General features: G+C 28.4%; 2 protein-coding genes across 3 annotated transcripts; both read left to right on the forward strand.

The window, feature by feature from the left end:
- The first annotated feature begins 249 nt into the window (after positions 1-249).
- On the forward strand, positions 250-1653 carry LOC136083182 (uncharacterized). Its single transcript, XM_065802586.1, has one exon. It carries the CDS (start codon positions 250-252, stop codon positions 1651-1653), a length of 1404 nt encoding a protein of 467 aa, XP_065658658.1.
- Positions 1654-4548: 2895 nt separating this feature from the next.
- On the forward strand, positions 4549-25518 carry LOC100215391 (cytoplasmic phosphatidylinositol transfer protein 1). 2 transcript variants are annotated; one of them, XM_065803330.1, is made up of 9 exons: positions 4549-4642; positions 4786-4934; positions 8018-8114; positions 8947-9018; positions 15833-15931; positions 21829-21888; positions 24673-24768; positions 24963-25026; positions 25177-25518. In XM_065803330.1, exons 1-9 carry the CDS (start codon positions 4571-4573, stop codon positions 25263-25265), a joined length of 798 nt encoding a protein of 265 aa, XP_065659402.1. In that variant the 5' UTR covers positions 4549-4570; the 3' UTR covers positions 25266-25518. The 2 variants fall into 2 exon arrangements, with proteins under 2 accessions (XP_065659402.1, XP_065659403.1); XM_065803331.1 differs by having other exon boundaries at positions 25115-25191.
- Positions 25519-25691: the final 173 nt, after the last annotated feature.

Genomic DNA, 25691 nt, shown 5'->3' on the forward strand with positions numbered 1-25691 from the left:
AACAGGTCGCATCTGTTGCATTGATGTCATCAAATTAACGTCCAATCATTGCTACGTATTTTCATCCCCAGCCAGAGCTCTGTCAGACTACGCTAGCCGCACAGCCGCTCCTAACTCAAAAATCTCCACTGCCAACTAGACGTCCTTGACCGATAACTAAAGCAAAAATAAAACCGACACAACCCGACGCTTCTACAGTTTCACCAAGCCATCTATGTTACTGGGCAAACAACCCATGTTCACTCAACAATGAAAAACGCCAAGAGCTCTTTGCTAGACTATCAGCTCTACATATATTCAGCCGACCACACGTCATATTTTTTGCGGAAACTTGGTTCACAGATTTATCATACTTTATCATATTTATTATCCGTACCCGGCTACCAACCACATCACAAAGACAATAGGGGCGGTGGAATTGCAATTTACACAAGAGACGATTTCATAGTCAGCGAAGTTAGTTCTACTCAGCTCAACTCAACATCAATTGAGCAAATCTGGAGAAAAATAAAACTTGGTCAAGAATCATTTCTTCTCGGCTGCTTATATCTCCACACGACAAAAATGATCAAATTCTTACTCAGTGCCTCACATCGATCACATCAACAGATGCTGTCTAATATAAACTGCTCTGCAATGCTACTGCATGGCGATTTCAATTTTAGCCATACATCTTTTGAGTCTATCGAAGTTAACGGCGGCATTGCAACTGTTGCTCACGTGCGATGTGAGCGTCAAAGCGACATCAGGTTCCAGAAGTGCCTTGATGAGTGTCACTTAACTCAGCTAATCATATTCCCAACCTACCGTAGTAATCGACACGTCGAGCCTATTAGCACACTCGATCTTATTATAACAAATGAGCCAGACCGTGTAATCTTCATTAAACAAGGCGATTCTCTTGGTGACACTCCAATGGGCCAACCACACTGCTTCCTCGAAGGTCAATTTGGTGTTGCATGTCTCAAAAACTCGCCTTCTTTACCGCTAAAACTTCGACTCAATTGGAGTCGAGCAAACTACGCAGCAATATCAGCACATATTGCAGCTGTTGAATGGGAAACAGTATTCACTGAACTAAATGCAAACGATGATTACCCGCTTCTAACAAACGTGTACAATGAAGCCACTAACCTACACATTCCGTCAACTACCACTCCCTTTACAGAAAAGCAGGAGCAATGGGTAACATCAGAACTTATTGAGGCGGACAAAGCTAAACGCACCTTTTGGGCCAAGTACATTAATACAGGTCGAGATACGCACAAATTTCTCAAAATATCGCATCACACTGCCTGCAAAAAAGTTAAAAAATTGGTCAAAGCTGGTAGGCAGAAGTACGAAGAGCTACTCGTCAGGGATTTTAAAAGCAACCCTAAACGTTCACATGCATATGTAAGAAGCAAGCAGAGCGTCAGTAACAACATTAAATTGCTTGAAACAGTCAATAGCAACATCACAACCGATACCGGCGATATATGCGCATCATTAAATAACTATTTTCAATCAACTTTTATTTTAGAGCCCGAAGGTTCAATGCCAGGCTTTGAAAGTTGTGCTGAAGCAGTTTGTGTCATCGATCCAGCAAGTTTCTCAATCGATATAGTACAAAAATGCCTAAACAACCTTGATGAAAGAAAATCAACCGGCTAGATGGCTTACATCCACGGGTCCTTAGTAAATGTTCAGCTATCTTTGCCAAGCCTCTTTCGCTTAGCTCGTTTGCAACTGGTGTAGTTCCTGGCTTGTGGAAAAAATTGAATGTAACACCTATTTTCAAGAAGGGGAGTAGGCTAAAAGCATCATACTACCGGCCATTCTCGTTCACTTCCATACCTTGCAAAAAGTATTTTACATAAAAGAATAATGGAACACTGCGTTGCTAATGGTCTGTAAGGGATGCGTATCAAACCTTTTAGAAACTCGGGATATCATGACGGAAGGAACTCACTGCAGAGATGCAGTAGACGTCATTTACACAGACTTTGCAAAGACGTTCGACAAAGTACCACATAAACGCCTTCTTCATAAGCTGAGAGCGTACGGCATTCAAGGCGCTCTCGTTGACTGGACCACAGCTTGGCTAAGTAATCGATGTCAACGAGTGGTTATAAACGGCATTATTTCTGAATGGAAAACAGTTACTAGTGGAGTGCCCCAAGGCTCGGTCTTGGGTCCATTGCTATTCGTAACCTTTGTAAACGACCTGCTGGACAGAATTACTCATTATATGAAACTGTTTGCCGACGACAGCAAAATAATAGGGATAATTAAAAAAAACAAAAACAATATCGACTATCAAACACCTGTCCTCTGAAGATTGACTCCAACGGCTCGGTTTAACAACTCTTGAAGAACGCCGCAAAAGAGCAGATCTTATCGAGCAATTCAAAAACACTCGTAAACTCGAGCTTGTCAGTTTTGTCGTCCCGCAAAAATTTTCAAAAAGTAAAGATAAGTATATTTTAAGAGGCCACAACCATAAACTAGAACGACAGATGGTAAAAAACTGTGCGGAGCGATATAACTTTTTTTCAAATAGAATTGTCGCCCCATGGAATGCGCTTTCGCAAGAAGCAGTGAACGCTCAATCCATCAACGCTTTCAAAAACAACGTAAGGAAGTAACTTTATAGATACAATTGCTGCTTTGTCTGTAGCGTCTGTATCTCCATGTTCGTCAACATAGAGGGGCCTGGTGTAGCACCTCTTCATCAAATTATAAATAGATTATTGTATTTGTATTTGATCACTGAATAATAATAATAATAACCTGTTGTCAATCTTAGGGGTTAGAATCAGTGTCCAAAATGATGCTTTATTTGTTAAACTTGTTTGGTTCAGTTCATACATAATATACAAAAGATAAAGGTTTTATCACAGAGCACCACGTAACATTTAACAAGAAAGTTCACGCCTCCTTTCTTACCGATGTCGCTTATCTGGCCATAGCCAACTTCGAAATTCTGACCTCACGGTCAAAATTCGGACGTCACTGGCAATTATTTTGTTTTTTTTACTTTTTTTTTTTATTCTTTTTGATTTTTGAATATTTTTGATTTGATTATAATAATCATAAAAGTGATAATCATATAATTATATAAAAATAACCAACTTTTTAAATTTAAATATATATTAACTTCGAGCTTTGCGCAACAACAAACCTTTTAAAAAACTCTAACCAGTTTTTGCATTAAAAACTAACAAAATTAAAAAGATAAAGTTAAGGAAAATAGAAGGAAAAAATAGTTACGTGAGCATGCGTAGTTTAAATTTTAGTTTTTCACTGCATTAAATTTTAGTTTTTCAATGCATGTTCACGTGATTATTTTTCTCTTTTCCATTCCCGTAGAAAAACAGATAGGTGGAAACTTGTCCTTAATACCTAAGTTACAAAATCTTTACAAATCTCTAAACAATTTATGTTAAAAAATATATAAAAAATATATATAAGTGAAAAAAAATATATATATATTTTCCTAATAAAGTGCATAAAGTGGAGAATTTTTAAGAGTAGCTAAGCTTTTCCCAAACATTTTCTGTAAAACCTTTGTTAAAATTCGCTTAATAAAACTTCATGAAAAGTTAACAAAGAATTAAAAAAAGAACGTTTAAAATACTCAATTCTTTTGTTTTTGAATTCAAACACCTCCCTCTAAACTTTATTAAAATTTTAATTTGTGTTTGTAAACATACTGTTAAAAATAGTATCTTTACAAATCATAGTATAATAAAAACGCAAAAAAAAGTTTATCATAAAAAGTTAAAACATCTTTAAAGTTAGACCGGAAAAACTGTTTTGTAGCTAAAACCGGATTTAACGAAGATCGCCAACGCATGCGCGTTTGATAAAAATTTCATAAAATTGTAAACAAAGTTGTATATTTTGAATATTATCCACAATAGAAGATACTATATAATATAGTGTGTTCTATATAACATATTATAATAATTATGAATATTGTGAACAAGCTCAATATACAAAACTAGTTTGTGATCAAAATAATATCTGCAATGAACTATCATAACATGATGTAGATATTATTATTTACATAGTAGATTTTATTATGTTTTTTTTTCCAGATTTATTTTGGGTAAAGAAGTATTTCCAAATAAAAATCTTTTTGATATAATAATGTGCGCAAAACCACTTTCGATTTCCAATAAATTATATATTATGATATGATATGATAATTATATTCATTAATATAAAAAAAAAATGTAAAATCATAAATAATGAATTAAAGTTTTACACTTTGTAAATATAAAAGTTTTTATACTCTTAATAAATATAAAAGTTTATGTTATAAATAATTTTATAGTAATGATTATATCACAACTATTTATAACATAAACTTTTTTATTTATTAAGTGTATAAAAACTTTTTATTTTCAAAGTGTAAAGTAAAGTGTACATTATAATATGTGTGTGTCTATATATATATATATATATATATGTGTATACACACATATATATATATATATATATATACATACATATATATATATATATATATATATATATATATATATATATATATATATATATATATATATATATATTCATATATATGAATATTTTACTAATGAAGATGACTATTATAAAAGAATACAGAATATGTATGCCCATTACAGTTGAAGAGGTATTAATTATATTAGTTAAACCAAAAAGGTTTTTTTATAACACATTACATAACTAAATTTTATATCATGAATGCATAAACACCTCCTCCATACACACTTTCATGCATGATAATGCACACACACATTTAAACATATTTAATAGTACCAAGTTGGTCAGCTATATATGATTAACAAACACAGTCATGAACAAAGTGAAAAGGGAGAAGGTGTAGAGGTTTTAGTGAATGAGCCAAGCAATCATGAAAAATATGGTGAAGGAAGATTTACTGAAAAACGTGTCCATCTAAACAGGTATAAATACATAATATTATTTTTAGTTTTTTTAAAAAATAATCTATGTTTTGATTTCTTTATTTTTGATTAATAGCATTAACAGATTCTATTTTAAATCTTTCGGGAAAAAGTTATAAAACTTGTGTGAAATAATGTTATTAGTGATTGTTACATTTTGGGGTTATTAAGTTTTTGTTTTAAATCTTTGATTTTTTTGGTGTTAAGAATATGTTAGTCAGCTGAAAATTCAGTTTGACAAATAAAAAGAATTATTTACATCCAAATAAAGTTCAAAAATGTTTAATTTTTGTTACTTTATGTGATGTTATTGTACCATGAGTTAAATTTTCAATTTGATGCTCAAACAGACAATTAATTAATTTCAGTAATCCTGCAAATCTAAATGGTTATATTTATACCTCTTTAAGGTCTAGAAAAACATTGCAAAAAATTTAGACTCTTAGTCACCCTTGTGAAGTGAAATGCAGGCACCTTTTAAAAAAAAAGTTTTTGCAAACATGTTACATCACATCTATAATGTTTTACAGATGTTTCAAACTTTAGATCATTAAAAACATGTCAGAGAACAACTTATCCAAAATGGCAACAGACCAGACCAGACCAAAAAAGCACTAAACCTAGTTGCTTTCATACTATTTTTTTCAGATTTTTTTTGTTAGTTCCATAAAGATTGCAAGTTTTGATAAAATACATTATGTTTTGTAACTATTTGCTAATACTTTTTTTTATAATTTGTTATAAAATACATTTAAAATACTTTATATGCTATTTTTTTCAAGAAATTTGGCGGTTGCATATATTGCATAGAAGAATCACCACCTGACTCTATTATGTGCAGCTAGTGCAACAAGTTTTGGTCATTCTTATATGGGTCATACAGAAACAACTGCTTTCGTTATAAAGAATGAAAGCAGTTGTTTCTGTATGACTCATATGCTCATGACTGTTAAAATTTCTTTATAAAGTTTACCAATAACTTTCAATAACTTACTGCCCAGGAAAATTAGGATTTGCTTTCATTGGTGTTAATTTTGATTCCAACCACAGGAGCAGATTGTTTGCCATACAAAAAACTTGGGGGCAAAATAGTCAGTTTGATTATATTTTTATTTTTTGGGACATATTTACATTTTAACTTACAAAAGTTCTGCAATTTGAAAAATTAATTTTGCAAAAGGTTTCATCATCTTTAATTATGAACAAGTTTTCTCGGTTTGAAAGTATATAGCTTTTTTGAAAAATGAGTTGCTTTAATTTTTCCAATAATAGTTTGCTTTGGAGTTTTTTTTCATGATATGCTTTATATTATTGAAATTAAATTTTTTTCCTTTCAAAACTTGGCTGTATTAAAATTTTTTTTTTCAACATCTTCACTTCCGACAAGGCTGCAAGCAACTACAGCTAGAGTTGGAAGTTACTGGAAGAGAAAGATGAAGTTTTATAGAGCAATATAGCGATTGTTAGACGACTTAAAAGATTGCAAATTATATGAAAACAAGATGATGGAAGTGAGTTCCTAAGAACTGATGTTCCATGAGTAACATGAGAATAAATTTTAGTTGATGGCACAAGAGGTGCTAGCTCTTTAGAGCAGCACCTATTATAGATTTATAGAAAAGAGAAAGAGAAGCAATATTATGATAATGATCGGAGGTTGGCTGCAAGAGCAGGTTCAACTATGTTTACAATGCATTTTTGCACCTTGTTTAAGAGAGAAAGGGCATCATTGGAAGATCCACCTCAGATATGGCAACAGTATTCCATACAAGTATGGATTAAAGAATAGAATCCGGAGTAAGAAAGTAAGAGTGGCAAGCACGATAAAGAGATGCAACCTTAGCAGATACTAATTTGCAATCAATTTGATATATGGTTTCCAAGCAAGATCTGATAAAGATTTTCCAAAATAAGAGTTAATCCTAGAAGATGATTTGTAAATGACTCAACGAGTACATTACAGTTCATAAATATAAATAGATCTAAATTATTGCAATAACAATTAGCTGAAAAAAATAGAGTTTTCTCTGAGTTAAAGTTCACCAGCTATTGTTAGCCTCTTGCTGTAACAGAAATGAGATCCTTTTCAAGCTCAAATGCCCCCTCCAAGCAATCAGATTGTGTTGGCTTCTTATCATGACAAAAATAAATGGTAGCATCATCAGCCAACAATACCAACTTAGATGTGATAATATCTGGAAGATCATGAATGTAAATTAAAAAGAGTATAGGGCCAATGAAAAGAACCTTGAAGAGCCCCTGAAGTGACAGGATATGAAGAAGAGTGCTGTCCATCGAGGACAACATTCATACTAAGATTGGTAAGGAAGGATTCAATAATCTTAAAGATGTTACCTGATACACCATAAGAAGAAAGATTATGGAGAAGAACAGCATACCAAACTATATCAAAAGCTTTAGAAATTTCAAAAGCAATAGCCTTAACCCCTCCACATTTATCTAATGCACAATAAAACCTATCGGCTATTACTGTTAGCAAATCAGCTGTAGAACAAGAAGATCGAAATCCATATTGGGCGGTAGTTAGATGAATCAGATTGCTCTTCAGAGTTTTTGGAAATAGGGATAACAGATGCCACTTTTCAGTAGGCTGGAAAACAAACATTTGCTTGGAATCATTGAGAGAGAATAAAAGATTCCATGCCAGCCTGAATCCAAGAAGTTACATAAGAAGCACATTTTTCAGCAGGAAGTTGAAAGATTTCTACCCAAGGGCCATCCTGAAGACTTTATAGATATCCTGAACTTTTTTGCACTGACTTTTCAAATTTGATATTAATATGAATAAAATCATTAACAATAAGAAATTACTGTCATCAAGCATACAGGCTTAAAATGTTTAATTTTTATTTTTCCCTTTGCAGTTTTGGCTTTTGCTTTCCTTTTAATGGCAGCTTTATTTACTTTACTAATTAAGCTTACACAAATTACTGTAATTACTGTGAAAATTTTGAATTTAAAAAATTTTTTAATGAATGATTAAATTATTCCTAATATGTTTTAAACATTTTACTTTGAGTTTAATGTTTTACAATACATTTTGAAATTGTTATCATCTTTAGTAAACTTCCTTCTTGGATTCAATCTTATGTGCCAAAGATATTTTATGTTACAGAAAAAGCATGGAACTACTATCCTTATACAATTACTGAATATAATGTATGCAGATTTTTTGTCTTCCAAATAAATTATTGTTGTTACTATTATTATTTTTATAGTTGTTATTGTTAAGTAGTATTAATTTTAATAATAAGCAGATTTATTCACATTTAAAGTAATTAAGTTTAGTTGTTTTTTTTTTACATCCTCAGTGTTTTATTTACAATTCAGATATTGTTTGTTTACAGTTTTTTGTTGCTTAATCCATTTTATTATCATTTTTTTTATTACTTTGTTTTTTCATTGTATTTTTGTTTTATTTTGTATTTGTAGAACATTAGAAGAGTGTACATACATCAACTGACTTAAATAGGTAGAACATGCAAGGAGTGTACATACATTGACTGACTAAAATAGGTAGACCATGTGTGGAGTGTACATACATTGACTGAGGGTTTGGGCGAGCAATCTTAATGCCAACCCAAAATAATAGTTAAAAGTTGTAAAATTCAGAAAGCAAAATAATAAGTTCAAGTAATAAAGTGTCCAAGTAATAAGTGGTAAAAATATAGCAATAAGTAGTCTAAGTACCAAGTTGTAAAAATAAAGTTCACGAGGTAAAATGACAAGATTTAAACATAGTAAAATCTAGTGAAAAATATCATTTAAAAGGTAAAATGATAATATCACCAGAGAAAATTTTATTATTCTCATTATTATTATTGTTATTATTATTTTATTATTATTGTTATTATTATTTTATTATAAATTCTAGTTATTGATCAAAAAGTAATTATTTATTTAAAAAAGTATTTATTATTATTATTTTTTAGCAACTTTTAATTATGAAAAAGTTTTAAAAATTTAATACTTTTTTTTTTACTTTTTTTAGTGCTCTTTTTTGCCAAGATTTTCGATTGTTGTCAAAACAGGATATAAAAATGACAATGGTTGTACAGAAAATGTAGGTGGATTTAATGTTTTATCTTTTGAGTGATAAAATTTATTTTTCTCAAATCAAAAGTTTCACTCATTATTTTTGATGAGAAAATAATTTTCTTGTTTAAATTATTATTAAATTCAATGATGAAAGTGGTATTAACCCAAATATGTCTAAAACCCAAATCTTGACTTTTATATCTAGAATTCAAGTACAGTTAAGAAATTTAGGCAACTTTAGCATCTCAACTTTGCAATAGATTGTTTATATTGTTTCCATAAGAGATCTGTAGTGGCATATCCACTGCGTCCCTGGTTGTACCACGCTTAACTTGTTTCTCTTCGCAGCTGCCTTGTTTGTCAAGGATCGTGTTTCGTAGTTGAGAGAGGGTTGAGTTGTCGTAAGTTGAGTAAATTGAGTTGTCGTAAGTTGAGTAAGTTGAGTTGTCGTAAGTTGAGGGTTGAGCTGTCGTAAGTTGAGTTGTTGAGTAGAGTTGAAAGAGGGTTGTAACCACAATTAAAGTAGCCTCCTTGACTGTAGTGACCTTCATGGCCTTGGGAGGGTGAATTGAAATAAAAAAAATATATGTATATATAACCCAAAAAAACATGAAGTGGAGGACTCAATATAAGTGTTGCCATTTATCAAGTTATTTAACAATATCAAAAATAATTATTAGTTGTAAAATTATTCACATGTAACTGTAAACTTGTGTTCATCAAGGATGACTCTATTGTTGCTATTAGAAAGGGATGATTCATTAACTTTAAAAACTTGCCCAGATACACCATATAAGGAGAGCTTATGAAGTAGATTAGCATGCTAGACCTTATTGAAAGCTTTTAATATGTCAAAGCGGGATACTATTGTTCAAGATTATTTAATAATGAAATTTTTGTTGATTATAAAGTGGCAGTTATGAATGCCATGCAGAATAAACCATACCTAGGTGACATTTGTTCCAAGCAAGGTTTCTACTATCTCTGAATAATTTATAGCTAAGTTTTTTAGATAATAGTCCAAGAGCTTGGTATAGAAAAAGAACTTACAACTATTTTGGGTCATGTTGGTCATTGGTACCACATTATTACAAAGTTAAAAAAGTTTTTGTATAGTTTTTAAGGTTTTTTAAAACTTTTTTTTAACTCTATAATTAATTATATTGAGGTCCAAACAGACCCCACGAGTAGTTTGTTTTTGCATTATATATTAATGTAGTATGTAGTTTTTTCAAAATGTTATGTATTTGTTAATTATCACAAGGTATAGAAAAACCCAAAAAATATTTTTTGAACATTGCTTCCTTTTTTAGTTATTTTCAAAATATACATCAATGATGTTGGGGTCCAATGGATCCCAACATGGTTTTTCATGACTTATGCTTTTAAAAAATGTTTTTATTTTTCTATTTGTAACTTACTCTATTTTTTCCTTTGATAAATTTAGATTTTATAAAACATATTAGAATTTATTGCTAAAAATAAAAAAAGAGTTTATATTAGATACACTGCCAAACAGGCTCAGGAACTGTTGTTTGCATCGCTTGGTAGAGATCTATCAAGTGAAGAAGAGTTAACATCTGATGATGATGAATAGGAAGAAGAAGTCCTTGAATTAACAACCGACAGCTCAGAAGACTCACTAAGTCATCAGATGATGCTGATTTTTAGGTAGATGCAACTTCAAAAGTAGAGAATAAATCATCACTAGTATTAGGAGCTAGATGTAGAACTTGTGGTGGAGTTGGAGGCACTAGTAGCATTTATGGCACAAATAGTTAAGGGACAATAAGTTATGTAAATCAGGTAAAAGGAAGAGGAAATATAAATAATGATAAAACTGAATTAATAAGTCTAGTTGAAACTAATGAAGTTATAGAGATAATGCGGAAGCTTGCAATTCAGCAAATGTTTATAAGTGCCCAAAAAATAATCAAATGTAGCAAAAACAAAGACTAAGCAATTCCAGAAAATTTGCAGCTCAAAATGTCATGAAATTAAAGCTAGGATTAACACCATACGCAATATGTATGACAGATTCTATAAATGTTGCTTTTTAACTTTTTTTTACCCCAAAAATCTTCAATATAGTTGTAATAAAATCAAATGAAGAAGGGGAAACTATTTTTAAAGAAAAGTGGGCACCAATATCTGAGTATGAACTAAATGGGTTTCTTAGACTTTTATTTTTGGCAGGTGTTTACTGATTAGGAGCTAAAGCTACAGAAGAAGCTATGGGACAATAGTGATTGTTGTCTTAATAATCGAGTTGACTTGTTGTCAAATCTCAAAACTCTTGAAACGGTGTGAAAATACTCATGACTCATTACATTACGAAAACGGGGAAGTAGAGTACCCTTGACCAAGTACTGTTGACCAAAGAGTCTCTACCTTTTCTACAAAGAGAATGACCAGCAGGTAAAATTAATATATCAATAATCCATAAAAGTTTATGAAATCTGTTATTTGTTTGTCTTTTTTTTATAATTCAGGTGGCCTATGGTAATCTTTTACAAGATCCTAGATATTTCTGCTGCTAACACTTTTGTAATTTGGATGCATCTAAATCCTACTTGGAATAAACAGGAGACATATCCTAGAAGATTTTCTTTAAAAGAACTCTGTAAATCTCTGGTAGCTATCCAACTCCAGTCAAGACTGATACTCCCAAGTTTGTCTTTAAAGTTACACGATTCTATTCATGAGTCACTTGCAAATATTTCATCACAAAATGTTGGAGTAAGTTTTTCAATGTTGTTCAACGAACCACAAAATAACACAAAAGAAGCAAAGATGAAAATAAAGCAAAAGACAATAGTAATTTTGGTGTGAAAAGAAAACGAGGTAGATGCAAGCTCTGAGTTAGATCACTTGATTACAAAGGATCTTGGTTAATCTTTTTGAACAACAATTTATTTTATTAAAAACATATACTTATTCAGTTGGGGTTGGTATGGACCCCAATGTAACAAGGGAAAGTCAATTATCAACTGCATAATAGGGTTAAATTTAAGTATTTTAAATCCCCCTTGTTTTTGGTAAAATGTTGTCCCAATGTTGAATATTCATTTACGTACTTGTCTTATCCCTAATAAGTAAAAGTGATGAATCAATACATTAACTACTTTAAGTAGTTTTCACAAGCACATGATTTTAAACAAATCATTTTAGGCAAATGAAAAAAAGTAATTCCAGAAATGCTTGAAAGCATTTCTGGAACTACTTCCCATAAATAGGTTTCAAAAAAACATGATATCTTACTAAAATAGCATGTGGCTTGGACTTTATTTCATATATCCACTGACTATATTAGTAGAACATGCAAGGAGTACTGCTACATTGACTACAAGTTTTGGGTTGGGGCAGCAATTTTTTTTTCATTATTTTTTTGTTTTTCTTTTTATAAAAATATATATATAAATTTATATATATATATATATACTTATAAATACATACATATATATATATATATATATATATATATATATATATATATATATATATATATGTTTATATATATATATTTTATACACAAATATATATATATATATATATATATATCTATATATATATATATATATATATATATATATATATATATATATATATATATATATTTATATATATATATATATATGTATATATACACCAACCCTCAGAATTAGGAAAAATGAGGTCGGCAAAAAATTGACCTGATGCCGACCTAAAACCTCTTTAGGTTGGCATCAGGTCAGCAAAAAAGTTTTTACAGTAAAACTTAAAACAAAATAACAAAATAAATTTATAGCTGTCAAAATCTATATTTCATAAAAAAGTATCTTCGTTGGATGATGATGACCATTCTTCATCAGAGAATAAACTAATGTCAATGTTTTCAATTGACTGTTTGTCTTCGGATGAAGTGATGTTTTCTAACAATTGTGTTATTGTTTTCTGACTAGAATTGTTTGAAACACATTTTTATGGATACAAATGACCATCTGGTCGACGAACTCGTTTTCTCATTCCACCATCAGGAAACTTTGTTAAATACATTACTATGGCGCGTTTATAGCAGCTTTTAGAAAAGTCTCTATCACATCTGAGCCAAAGAATATCTTCTAAGGTTTGATTAGATAATGATTGGCGAGTTTTAAAAAATACTTTCCATAAAAAAGAGAATACACGCTCTGACTCCGCGTTACTTATAGGTAACGCAATAAAAATTTCAGCTATATGTAAAATGTTTAAAATGCCTAGCTCATACTTAGATAAAAATACTGCTTGCCAAAGTTTTGAAGGAGTTTTATGAGCTAAAAAGCGCCTGATGTGCTCATATAATATTTCAACTTCACTTGGTAATTTTTTAAAATCACACTTGTTTGGTAACAAGATAGATTTGAACGTATCAACAGTAATATTAACAAAGTTAAGAATTTCATCAGACGATTCCACCAATTCATATGACTTCATGATTTTTAGTGGAGCAGTCTTTTGCTCTCGTTTTTCGTACTTCAAAATTTATGTCAGGCTCAATTACTACATCTTCCAAAAATTTGCAAAGTGTTGGAAATATGTCTGATTTTTTAAATGCTTTTTCTTTTTCGCGATCTAACAGTTTAGAGAGTTTTTAAATGGTTTTAGCACACAAAGATAATATAGTCAAAAGCTGTGGAAAAATTAATTCCGAATCTTGCAGAATTTTACTTACTAGTCCGAGTCTTTTTAAAATATCTATTTTTATACAATTAAAAATAATCTTTAAGATATTCGAATCATCTTTCAGATAGCCCTGCAGTATACTTTTTGCAGATTTCATTTGTTTGTTATACGGATTTAAAATTTGCTGGTTTGCAAAGCCTAAAAATATTGGAAGATTTCTAATTGTAGAGTTGAGCGCATTAAGTTGATGCTCAATCCATCTTGTTCCCGTTGGTCTCTTATATCTTACTATAACAATGTTCATGAATTGTGATTGTCGCTTAAACAAACGCCATTTTAAATTTGCTCGTTTAAAAAAGTAGTAAATATTTGAGCAATCTTTTTCAACATTGCAATTAATTTGCAATCTTTTAAATGCATCATGCAAGATAAGTTCAATTTTATGGCCAGGGTACAAAATTAATTGGTATTGATCTCCTATTTCTTTTTTTAAAAGACGATACATCTTAATATTAACTGGGGCCCCATCAGTACCTAGTCCTATCTCTTTGTTGGCACGCTGCGTATTTAAATGTAACTTGCGGATTGAGTTTTCTAAAGCTGTTTTAAACCCTTCTGCATTTGCATCAGCTACTACTTCCAGACCCTTAACTGAAAATTTTGGAACACTGGTAGCAGCCGTTTTCATTACAAACAGCTCTTTTTACTCCATAATAAGATATACGGTTTTCGTTAAGTGGTTTGGTTATATCATTTAGCAAAATACTTTTACTTAAGTATTTTACAATTTTAGCACATGCAGAATCACTTAAGTAGCTATCTCCCAAATCAACTTGATGAACTTCTTTTCAAATCAACTTCTTTTTCAAAGCCAATGCAGAGTAAAAACCCTTTTCTTTTTGTAACTAAAAAATGTGCTGATTGAAATTTCTTTAATAATTGGTTTGACTGACGAGTTGATAAAATTTGCATATGCGTAACGATAGTGGTTTGTTCAATGACTGCTAAACTCATTCCGATGTTATCAGTATTATTTGCATTTCTTTTTTCCCCTAATCAGCTAACAGCTGTTTGATGAGAAAGACTTTTGTTCACGTGATCCTTAAAATTATTTCTTTTAACTGTTTTTGTTCCATTGACAAATGTTTTGGCACCTTTATTAAAAAATTTATAAATAAAGTAATCTACCTATAAAAACATATTATAAGATAAAGTAAATATTAAAGTATCAAACTTACCAATTTGTGCAACACCTTTTATTACGAACATCCTATTATTTTTCTGTTCTTCATAAAATTCTCGACATATTTTGCACCAGAGTAATGAAATGTTTTCACCAGTATCAATTTGTTACGATGCACAAGAGAAATTCCATGAATTATCTATCTACTTAGAAGGCATAGCATTTAAATTTTAATATCACAAGCTTCCAAGGTAACTTGTTAATAATTTTTGAAATGTTTCAAAAGCTTGCTCACGTGTGAAATTTATTTTTAAGAAGTTCTTACCAATTAAAAGTGTTAAAACAAAACATATGACTAATTAAATTGATAAATGTTAACATATTATATGAGATATACTTTCAAGTAAAAGGTTCGATTAAAAGTTCTTTTTTGCCGCGAAAAGATAAATTTTTTTTCTGTCATTAAACGATAATCACTTTTTAAAATGAATTTTTTAGCGATAAAGCATATTCAGTTTTAAATTTCTTAGCAATATAGTTCGTAAATTTTATTTGCATTGCGGTAACAATTTATGCTTTTTCATCAGCGTTTTTTTTATTTTGAGTAGCTTGCTCAATTAATTGACTTGATGTATTTTGTTCGAAAATTCACTGAAATAAGGAGTGTATATTTGCTATTATTTTATTTTTTACGAGCTCAACCATAGGTGCCTAAAGTCTATGAAATAAAACTAAAGAAAAATGATTAATATGTGTAAATGTAAAATTTTTTTCTCCAATTTACAAACCAACTCTTTATTTAATTTTATTTGTAGTCATATAAGTTATGTAAATAAATATTATACATAAAGTTAGTATGTACAAATTGTAAAATTTGAGTTCTTGAATAATAACATCTTTAAAAATGGAGTAGGTGGGGGGAGTTTACTAGAACCTAATTATAATTTATTTATATTTCTACGTAGTTTACTTTTATTTAATAAAACACATAATTCAATTTTTTTTACATATATAGTTTTTAGAATTAGAAGGAAAAGAACTAGAGTCCAGGGAGATTGTACACATGGATATTGCTTTTGATGAGTTACCTGAAAAACATTATAAAAAAGAAGAGGTATTTATTTAATTTTATGTATATTTTATTGGTTACTTAACAAGTTTTGTTTAAAGATAAAACAAAGTTAAGTTTTATCATATGCACCATGATGTTTAATAGTTAGAATTAAAGATGTGTTCTTGAGAGCCTTAAGTGAACAGCTATAAATGTTAGATTTTTAACAGATTTTAAAATTTATTTAAAAAATTGATTATTGATGTGATTTTTATTTTTTACTTCCTTTTTTGATTCCAATCTTCAATTATACGGTTTGTAAAAAAAAAGATGCCTTGGTAAACAATTTTTAACTAATTGACTCCTCAATTTTAAATTGTCACTGATTTTTCATTGTGGTAGGTTTGTCTTATTTTTGTCATTGTATAATATATCTTTAAATAATTATTATAATTTATTATTAAGTAATAATTATAATAACTATTAATCTTTGTCTTGACAGTTGTCGAAATATGCTTTGCTCCAAAAATAGTTCTCAATTATTTTGACTACTAATTTTTTATTTTTGAGTATTCATATACTCAATTTTTTAAATGCTTTATTAACTTTTATTTCAATATGATTTTTCTATTTTAAATTGTTTGAAATATAAATACCAAAGTCTTTTTTAATGACTAGTTCTTTTTTATTACTTCATGTTAAATGGTCTTTGTTTTTGTAGCGTTATTTTTTAGACTACAACTTTTAATTATTGCAAACTAATGTACAACCAATATGCATGATTTTGCATTAGTTTGCAATAGTTAAATCTGATAATCATTTTTCTTCCATAATATATCTAGATATATCAAATATATTTAAAAAATTTTTTTGATGTTAATAAATTAATTATGATCAAAAATAAGAGTTTTTCAGTAGAATTCAAAAAAAAACATTGACATTTTTATCTCTATTGGTGATATATGTTTTGATTTAAATGTTGATAATAACCTGTAAACCAGTAACCTGTAAATATAATCCTGGATATTATTTTACTAAAAGAGCTAGAGCAATTTAAGAGGGCAACAGTGGAAGCTAATGAAGTCATTGCTGCATTTATTGTTTTTTTTAATGGATTTTTAGAAACCTATAGATTTAGAAAACTTAAGATTAGAAAATTCTTTTATTAAAATAAAAAATATTAAATTTGTAGATAAAAGTTTTATTCCTGCATATAGGTTTTCCTAAAGAATTCAAAAAGTTTTTTTATTCTATTATTTATACCTAATATATCAATTATTATCATTATGTTAAAAGTTCAATTTTTAATTTAAATTTAAATATACAACTGCATTATATAGTTATATTAAATTTATATTTATATAGTTATATTATATTTACATATATATATTATAGTTATAGAGTATATAGTTATATTAAATTTTATCAAACTTTATCTTCAAAAAGTTCACCAGTTTGTAGAAATGTAGAATGTGCCATAAAACAGTTACATCAGTTCTCTTTTGTGCTTTGTTAATTCCATTTTGTGTTATTCTTAATAATATAACTCTCAAGCAATGACCTGGTTTTTCAAAAAATCTATAGCTTTTTTTTTTTAATATTTTGTATTTATGGATAAAAGTATAAAAAGCAGAATGGAAAAAAAAAAAGATTGTATTAATAAAACAGTAGATTATCAAAATTATAATTTATGATAAATTGGAATGATGAGATAATGTATTTACATTTGTATAGTATAGTCAGCAGTAAATTTTCAGATGAGAGCATAGCAGATAAAAAACATCACAATACTATGAACAAGAAGAACAATATCTGGGCACAATTCGTTTAGATTTAGCAACTATGAAAATTATAAATATAGCAAATATGTTTATTAAGTATAAAATACTAAATTATCAATGCACAAACACAGCAGATATGATGAATTAGAACTTCTGAAAGTTTTGTGTAAAAAGAAATAAGAAAATATGTCATCACTTGAAACCAGCTTATTAATTTAAGCACAGGTTGTCACCAAGTGTCGCTACTCGCTACTTTAATCATGCTCTTATCGTTAAAATGAGGACTTAACAAAAAGGGGGAGAAATATTTGTCTAATCTTTATCTTTTTTTTTTCATACTTAGGGGAATTAAAAGTAATAATGCTTAAGTACTAAAATAATTAGATAGTAACCAATTAAACTTATTTAACCATTGATCTTTACCAAAGGTCTTTACCAATAAAATTTAAATATTAATTTAAAGTTTGCCCTACATGGTGCTTTTAATTTTTCCATATTTAATTTTTCACAACTCTGACAAGATCAAACTGTCTCGTTTGTAAAGATATGTTCTTTAAAACAATTAGAACAAGCCATAAATTAACAAAGTCTATTTTTTTCACGTTTAGAAAACTTCTGGATGCATCACATAATTTTTTTACTGAATTGTGGCTCAATTAGTTCGTCTTTGGCTTATTCAGTCTTCTTATTTCTTCTTTAATTTTAATGAAAATTCATCAGAACCGAAATTCTCAAGCATAAAAGAAAATGCCGCATCACCTGAAAGCAGATTTGCATCTTCTCGACAAAAGGCTTCAACAGTAAGCTTCACTGGGAGAAGTGCAAAGATAATGTTTTTAATCGACAAAATTTCAGCATTTAGAATAACGATATCAGATGCAATATCAACCAATGCTTTTCTAACACAGCTTTTTAGCTTGTTAAACCTTTCTAGTATTTAGACTAAACTATTCCATCTGGTTCTAGTGTCCATAATAAGTTTTAACTGTTTTCCAAGTTCTTGTTTCACTTATACTTGAAGAATATCATTTGATGTTCTCGAAAAATGAAATTTCTTTACAATCAAACAAACTTTTTTGATGAGAAAACTAAATCCAAATTTTTCAGTCTCAACAAGCTCAGCCTCATTATAAGTTTGTTCTATCTAGCCAACATTTTCATCTTCAATGTATTCCTTATCCGATTCATCAAAGAAACTTACTTGATCTTCTACACTAACATTTTCTCTATATGTGTAAGCCACCAATTCAGCTGTATTCAAATTATTATACAGGATATCAATTACACATAAATGTATTACATGTGCAAAGCACAACTGCTGATTACATGGCAAAAGCCGTCCAACTTTTTGCATCACAGCTGCCCCATCAGTTGTTATAGACTTAATATCTTTATCGATATTTAGATTGTTGTCTTGCAATGTGGTTTTCAGAGCTGTAATACATTTCTCTGCAGGAAAATGTCCTTCAACAGGTACTAAACCTAAATTCCAAAACTGTTTCTTGCCATGGACATTCACATTTAAATAACATCGGTTTCTTGAAGATGTCCATTCATCTAGAGTTAAGCAAAATCTTGTTCCATCTTCTTTTAAATTTATAAAATCCTGCAACATTTTAGCCCGCATTTTTTGCGGGTATTTTAAAACCATTTTGCGAATCAAGTTAGGTGATTTTGGTAATACATAATCTCGAGCGCCTTTAGCCAAAAACAAATTTCTCAAATCGATAGACATACAGAAAACTTTGAATGGCATATTATCTGAATCACACATTTTTAATACAATTGCAGAAGGAGATTCATCTTTTTTGTTGAATAAATAGTTTGTAATCATCATTTTTGATGCGCTGCATTCTGGACCTTCATCTTGCACGACATCCCGTTTTAATACATTAATATTGTGTATTGTTCTTTAATGCATGTGCTGTGGTGTTGCCATTGAACCAGCAGTTTTTACTATTTCATAACATATTTTACATTTTGCTGTTAGTTTTTTTGATCCTCTTAAAAAAACGAATCCAAACAGAATTTTTATTTATTCATTGCTTTGTGTATTCCAAATAACTTTCCTTTGAAGACATTTAGGATGTACTGTTGATAATAATTTTACTTGTTAAACAAAAAAAAATTAAAATTAAATAGTTATCAAATAATGTTGTTAAATTAAAACTGCTATTATTGGCTTACCTATTTAAAAAATATTGATTTAAATAATTCAATACACACCACAGTCCAATAAGCAAATCTCAACACTGTTGAAAATCGTAAAATATAAGAACATGAGGTTATACCAAATATTAATATTATTACATGTGGATATGAAATGAAGACATAAAACCGTTAACTGCAATTTAGGAATTTTTTCTCTATGTCTACTTGTATTATGCAGGATAACTGTAATTTACGATTGTTTACTTTATTTCTTATTATAGAATTAGAATGTAGAATATTTATATGTACAGAAACAAAAACACAATTGGAGAGAGCACAAAAAAACAAATTTTAATTTCAGAATTCGCTGGAAAAATTTTCGGAATTCGAAACTATACTATCAAAACGAATTCCAGAATTCTCGAATTTTGTATTTCCAAATGCAATCCCTAGGTACTTACAAATGAAATTTGTATCATTCAAAATGCAGCAAAATACTAAAGAATTAAACAAGTGTGTACTGCTCTAGAAACTTCAGATTGAATAATCAAGTCAACAATTAAGATTGAATAGCCAATTTCAATCTACTAAAATGTACTAAAAGTTCGATCTACTAAAATGTATTTAAAATCTAATTCAATGTACTAAAAGTTTCTATGATGCATTAAATGGAGGCAACTAGGCAAGGGCTATTGCTCTTGGCATATCAAAAGCTTTCAATAAAGTCTGGTATGCTGGTCTTTTCCATATGCTTGCTTCATATGGTGTATCTAAGAAAATTTAGGAGAATAATAAATCTTTTTTTTTTAACTGCAGTGTTAAAACATCTTTGAAGGTCACCGTTCTTCTTTATTTGAAGTAACTTCTGGTGTACCTCAAGGTACTATCTTTAGTCCTGCACTGATTTCTCTTAATGGTCTTTCTCTTCTATGCCAAAAAACACATTGTAAATGTAGTTGGACCTGTTCTATCTGCCAAGCTTCATATTTTTGTAAGGTTGCATCTCTTTTTCTTTTCTACAAATATTATCATGATCATTGACCAAATGAGCTCCATCAACCAAAACTCATTCTTGCTTGGCTCACCGTTGAGAAAAGTTGCATCTTTTACTATATCTGCTTCTTCATGCTCTAAAAACTTTTATTTGTGTAATTTTTTTCCTGCATTTCAATGCTTTGGAACTTTCTCCCATTTTCACCGAGAACTTTCCAAGTCTTCTGTCAACCGCTTCCTTGCTTTTTGACACTATATCTAGACACTATTTTCTAGTCACACCCAAGTTAATAGTGGTTATTTGCAGCCTTGCTGGTATTGAATTAGTTTAAATAAAAATAATCAGTAATCAAAATCAAAAATGATTAATATTATATGTAAAACAATCCTCAAAACAGAACCCTGTTTTTGTGATGTAAAATGTATATATAAAATTTTAAATAAATAGAATAAAAAATAGTAGATAATAGTAAAAAAGTAAAAAAAAAAAAGTAAAAAACTTAAATTATTAATTAATTTTAATGAATTAAAAAAAAAATCTAGAGTATAGTTATGTAGTATAGTCATATACTTATGTAGGGAAGGGAAGAAAAATTTTTAAATCAAATTTTTAATTGGAATTTGTTAAATAATTGTTATAAATGTTAAATAGTTATTTAAGTAAAACATATGCTTATTGTTTTTATTATTATTGTTATTATCATTTTTATTAATAATTTGATGTAAAATATGTAAATATTTAAATAATTTTATACAGAGTTTATTTGCCATGTTCCAAAATTTGGAAAGTCAACCTTAAGACAATTAGCTTTGGCTTAGTGCTACATTTTGTGTACATTTTTACACACATGTTTTCATTTGTGAAATATTTATTTTATTAATGTTGATTTAGTTAATAGAATTTTTTTTTACTCTTTATTTTTTAATTTAATTTTGCTATTAAACTTGATTTAATTTTTTTTAAAAGGATAAAACTTCCTTTATCTTATGAGAATATTTTAAGAGAAGATATTTTGTTTATTATATATTTGATAGGATTGCAGATACTTCAAATCTAAGAAAACTGACAGAGGTCCACTAGAACAAGGATGGAGGGTTAGTTATTTATTATGCATTGATTGCTTTTACGTTCACATGGATATGTACATTGATTATTCATTTTATGCAACAATATTAAGGAAAGGGGAGGGTAGGGTTAGTACTTATAAGGGGAGGGGGGTTAGGACTAAGTAAAGTTAAAGAAAAAAAATAGTGTTGTTATTGACTTCAACTGATCCTAAAATCTTTATAACTTTTTATTCAATTTAATTTTTAAAATTTTTAACTTTTGTTTGTTCATTTAATAACAAGACTATTATAACTATTGCATACTGTTTTTTGTGTACTCTCTTTAAGTTTTATAAAATTCATAGAATGTTAGCAATATTTATATCTAATAATTTATTTTTTAAATGATGTGATGGTAAAAAATAGAAGGGGAATAATTTGAAAGGGAATCATGAAAATAAATTTCTCCTTAAAAACCATAAAAACAAAGTGAGCTCAAAAAATATTAAATCTCCTTCAAAAATATATTAAGAAAAAACAACAACAACAAAAAACATTTCTAAAGAATTCTTTTTATAATAGTGTCAGCATATTCCACAAATGTGTTAAAATTTACAGTAGCTAAGACACTTTTGATTTCCTGTAATTTAATTTTTGGTATAAGTTGAAGTTTTATTAATTTGAACATATATTTCTGATAAGTCTTAATTGATAAAGCGCAATGTAAAATGAAGGTTTGACAAGTAATTTTTTACTAATTTATATATATATATATATATATATATATATATATATATATATATATATATATATATATATATATATATATATATATATATATATATATATATATATATATATTTAGTTTACATATATATACAACTTTCGAATTCGATGTTGTAGGTTTTGTATCCTACAACATGGAAATTTGAATAAAAGAATGAACCAATCTAAAATCTATTTTAAAAACTTTGTTTTAGCAGCAAGCCTGTTATTATGATAAATTTTATTAAAAAAATGTAATTTGTCTATTACTTCATGTCTTGCTGCTTTGAATTATAATCTTATTGTATATTTGTATTATACAGTCATTGACAAAATTATGTAACATTGTTGATGAAATCAAATCTGGAACAATAAAAACAAAATTATTTATGTCAGGATCTACATAACTGCAATAATTTTAGGTTTTTTTTTAAATTTGATTTCAAATAAAAAAAAATATATTTATAACTCTTTTTAACTCATAGGAAAACTCTATTAAATGAAATTAGCTATCTTACAATTTTTCTGTCCAAAATAAATGTGACAAAAGTAAGAAACATCTGAGTTTTCATTATAAAATAAAATGTTTTCTCAATAACTATTTATTAAAAATGATCATTATTAAAAACATTTTGTTAAAGTTATTAAAAATAAGTATTTTTAACTATATAATTAAGAATTTATTTTTAGAAAAAGTAAAACTAATAATAATAATGGTCATATCATATCATCAAAATTATTCATTGAACATCAGATCTTGGGTTATTTGTAATCAAAAAAGGGACTAACCTACAAGTAATATGCTGAAAAAATCAAATATCAATAAGTGGTGTTAGACAGATGTGTATAATATATGAAACAACTGGTTCTGTTGAAAATCAGAAAAGACTTGGTTGCCCCTCTCAGACTTCAACAAGAACTAATATGCTAAATGCACGGATAGCAAAAAGAGTTCAGCAATAACCTCAAGACAGATTGTTGAAAATCCTAAGTTAGTGTTGTAAACAAAAAAAAAAATTAGCATTTGCAAAACAGCATATTAACAAGGGTGAGGCATTTTGGAACTCAGTGTTATAGTCTGATAAAAGTAAATTTCAAATATTTGAAATTTACTTTCATCAGACTCAATTTGAAATTTACTTTCAAATTATTACAAAGCCCGGACCTTAATTCCTTTAAAAATTTTGGGGCAATTTTAAATGCTAAAATACCTCCTTTAAATAGAACAAATAGAATCTTATGAGGTTCTTAGTGAAAAATGAAATTCAATTGATGTTGTTGTAATGTCAAAGCTTGTAAAAAGCATGCCAAAACGTTTAGAAAAAGTTGTAAAATCAACTGGTGGTGGAATTAAGTACTAAAATGAAAATCAGACATGATATTCTTGAATTTGTAATGATAGTTATTGCCTAAACATTATACTTCATAATAAAAACTTTGATGTTTTTTACATTTGTTATATTTGTTACATTTGTTATATTTATTTTGGACAGAAAAATTGTAAGATAGCTAGTTTCGTTTAATCCTATGAGTTAAAAAGAGTTATAAATATTTTTTTTTTGGAATCAAATTTAAAAAAAAAAATATCAAATAAAAATTAATTTAGATGTGTAAAAACAAAAGGTCAATATACTGTAGCTATTGTATATATTGTATTTATTATTTATATATTGTATTATTATTATTTAAGTTCTCTAAGAAAATCATAAAGCATGTTTATGATTATAAGTAATTTTTGTACATAATACAGAAAGCTCTGTATTATAAAAATTGCACTTTTAAAAATGCTGAGTGTTAATACAAGTTTAAAGATTATTTAAAGTTTCATTTATAAGTTTATATTTTTTGCTATTAGAATAAAAACAAATTTGAATTTAAAATAAGTTCAAAAAAAAAGAAGTTATAATAATCCTTACACCACCCTACCCCCTCACCTTCCTTTACTGCATCTTTTATTAACCTTGAGATCTTTATTTCTTTATTAAATTTGCAATTTTATATACAAACTGTAGGAAAGGCTGTACTATACTGTAGAAAGACTATAAGTAAATGTTAATTCACTTGTAGATGAATACTGTTCCGATAATGTGTTCTTATAAGCTTGTTACTGTTGAATTTAATGTTTGGGGGTTAGCTTGGCGTGTGGAGAACTTTGTTCATAATGTAAGTTTTAATAAAGTTTTTTTTCATTTTTTAAATCTATTCTTTTGGGTTGATACTTAGTATGGTATTTTTTTTACATAATAAGTTTTTGTGAAAGTAAAAAAAGAAATTGCACATGATAGAGTTTTTTTTCTGTAATATTTTATGTTTTATTAAAATCTTTTTGTAACAGTGACCTTTTTTTCATCTTGCAGGCAATTAAAGATATACTACTTCTTGGCCACAGACAAGCTTTTGCTTGGATAGATGATTGGTTTGGTGAGAAATTGCTCTTTTTAATAAGTGTTTTTGTTTACTTTTATTTTGTTGTGTAACCCGAAGGTAATTAGTTTAAATTTTTTTTTAGATATGACACTTGACAGTATATGTCAAGTGTCATATCTAATCTATATCTATACTCACTTTTAGATATGACACTTGATGATGTACGTCAGTATGAAAAGCACATGCAAGAAGAAACTAACAAAAAAGTAGTTGGTGAGAAAACAAGTCATTAGAATGTCTATTACTTTAGAAATGTTCTGGCTCCAAGAAACAGTAATATAAGATTTTAAGGTTGGAAACTAGTTTGTATAGAACATGCTACATTGTATGGTTTTTGTCAAAATTCAGTTCATTAACTTTGTGCATTGATGTTTTTTTAAACCATTAAAACATTACATCATTAGTTTATGGTGACCTAATTGTATATACTATAAAGCATTGTATTTAAGTATAGCATTTATTTGACGTTTCTAAATTCCACTTAAACAGTTGTTTTTATTTCTTGTATAACATTTTATTTGTTTTTATTTTATTATATACAATAATGGCAGAGTATTATAATGGCAGGGTATCATAATAGCAGATGTTAATCTAATAATGGAGTAACAAAAATTGAACTAAACTTTTTTTGATGAGATTCATGAAAATTATTTAAAATC

This window comes from Hydra vulgaris, chromosome 08 (assembly GCF_038396675.1).
Source record: "Hydra vulgaris chromosome 08, alternate assembly HydraT2T_AEP".
NCBI classification, from domain to species: Eukaryota; Metazoa; Cnidaria; class Hydrozoa; order Anthoathecata; family Hydridae; genus Hydra; species Hydra vulgaris.

Excerpts from the sequence above, each read along its gene's own strand:
- LOC136083182 (XM_065802586.1), top strand. The coding sequence starts at position 250 with ATGAAAAACGCCAAGAGCTCTTTGCTAGACTATCAGCTCTACATATAT.
- LOC100215391 (XM_065803330.1), top strand. The coding sequence starts at position 4,571 with ATGAATATTTTACTAATGAAGATGACTATTATAAAAGAATACAGAATA. Across the intron at positions 8,115-8,946 it reads ATACAATTACTGAATATAAT|TGCTCTTTTTTGCCAAGATT; the intron begins GTATGCAGATTT and ends TACTTTTTTTAG. Across the intron at positions 9,019-15,832 it reads ACAATGGTTGTACAGAAAAT|TTTTTAGAATTAGAAGGAAA; the intron begins GTAGGTGGATTT and ends TTACATATATAG.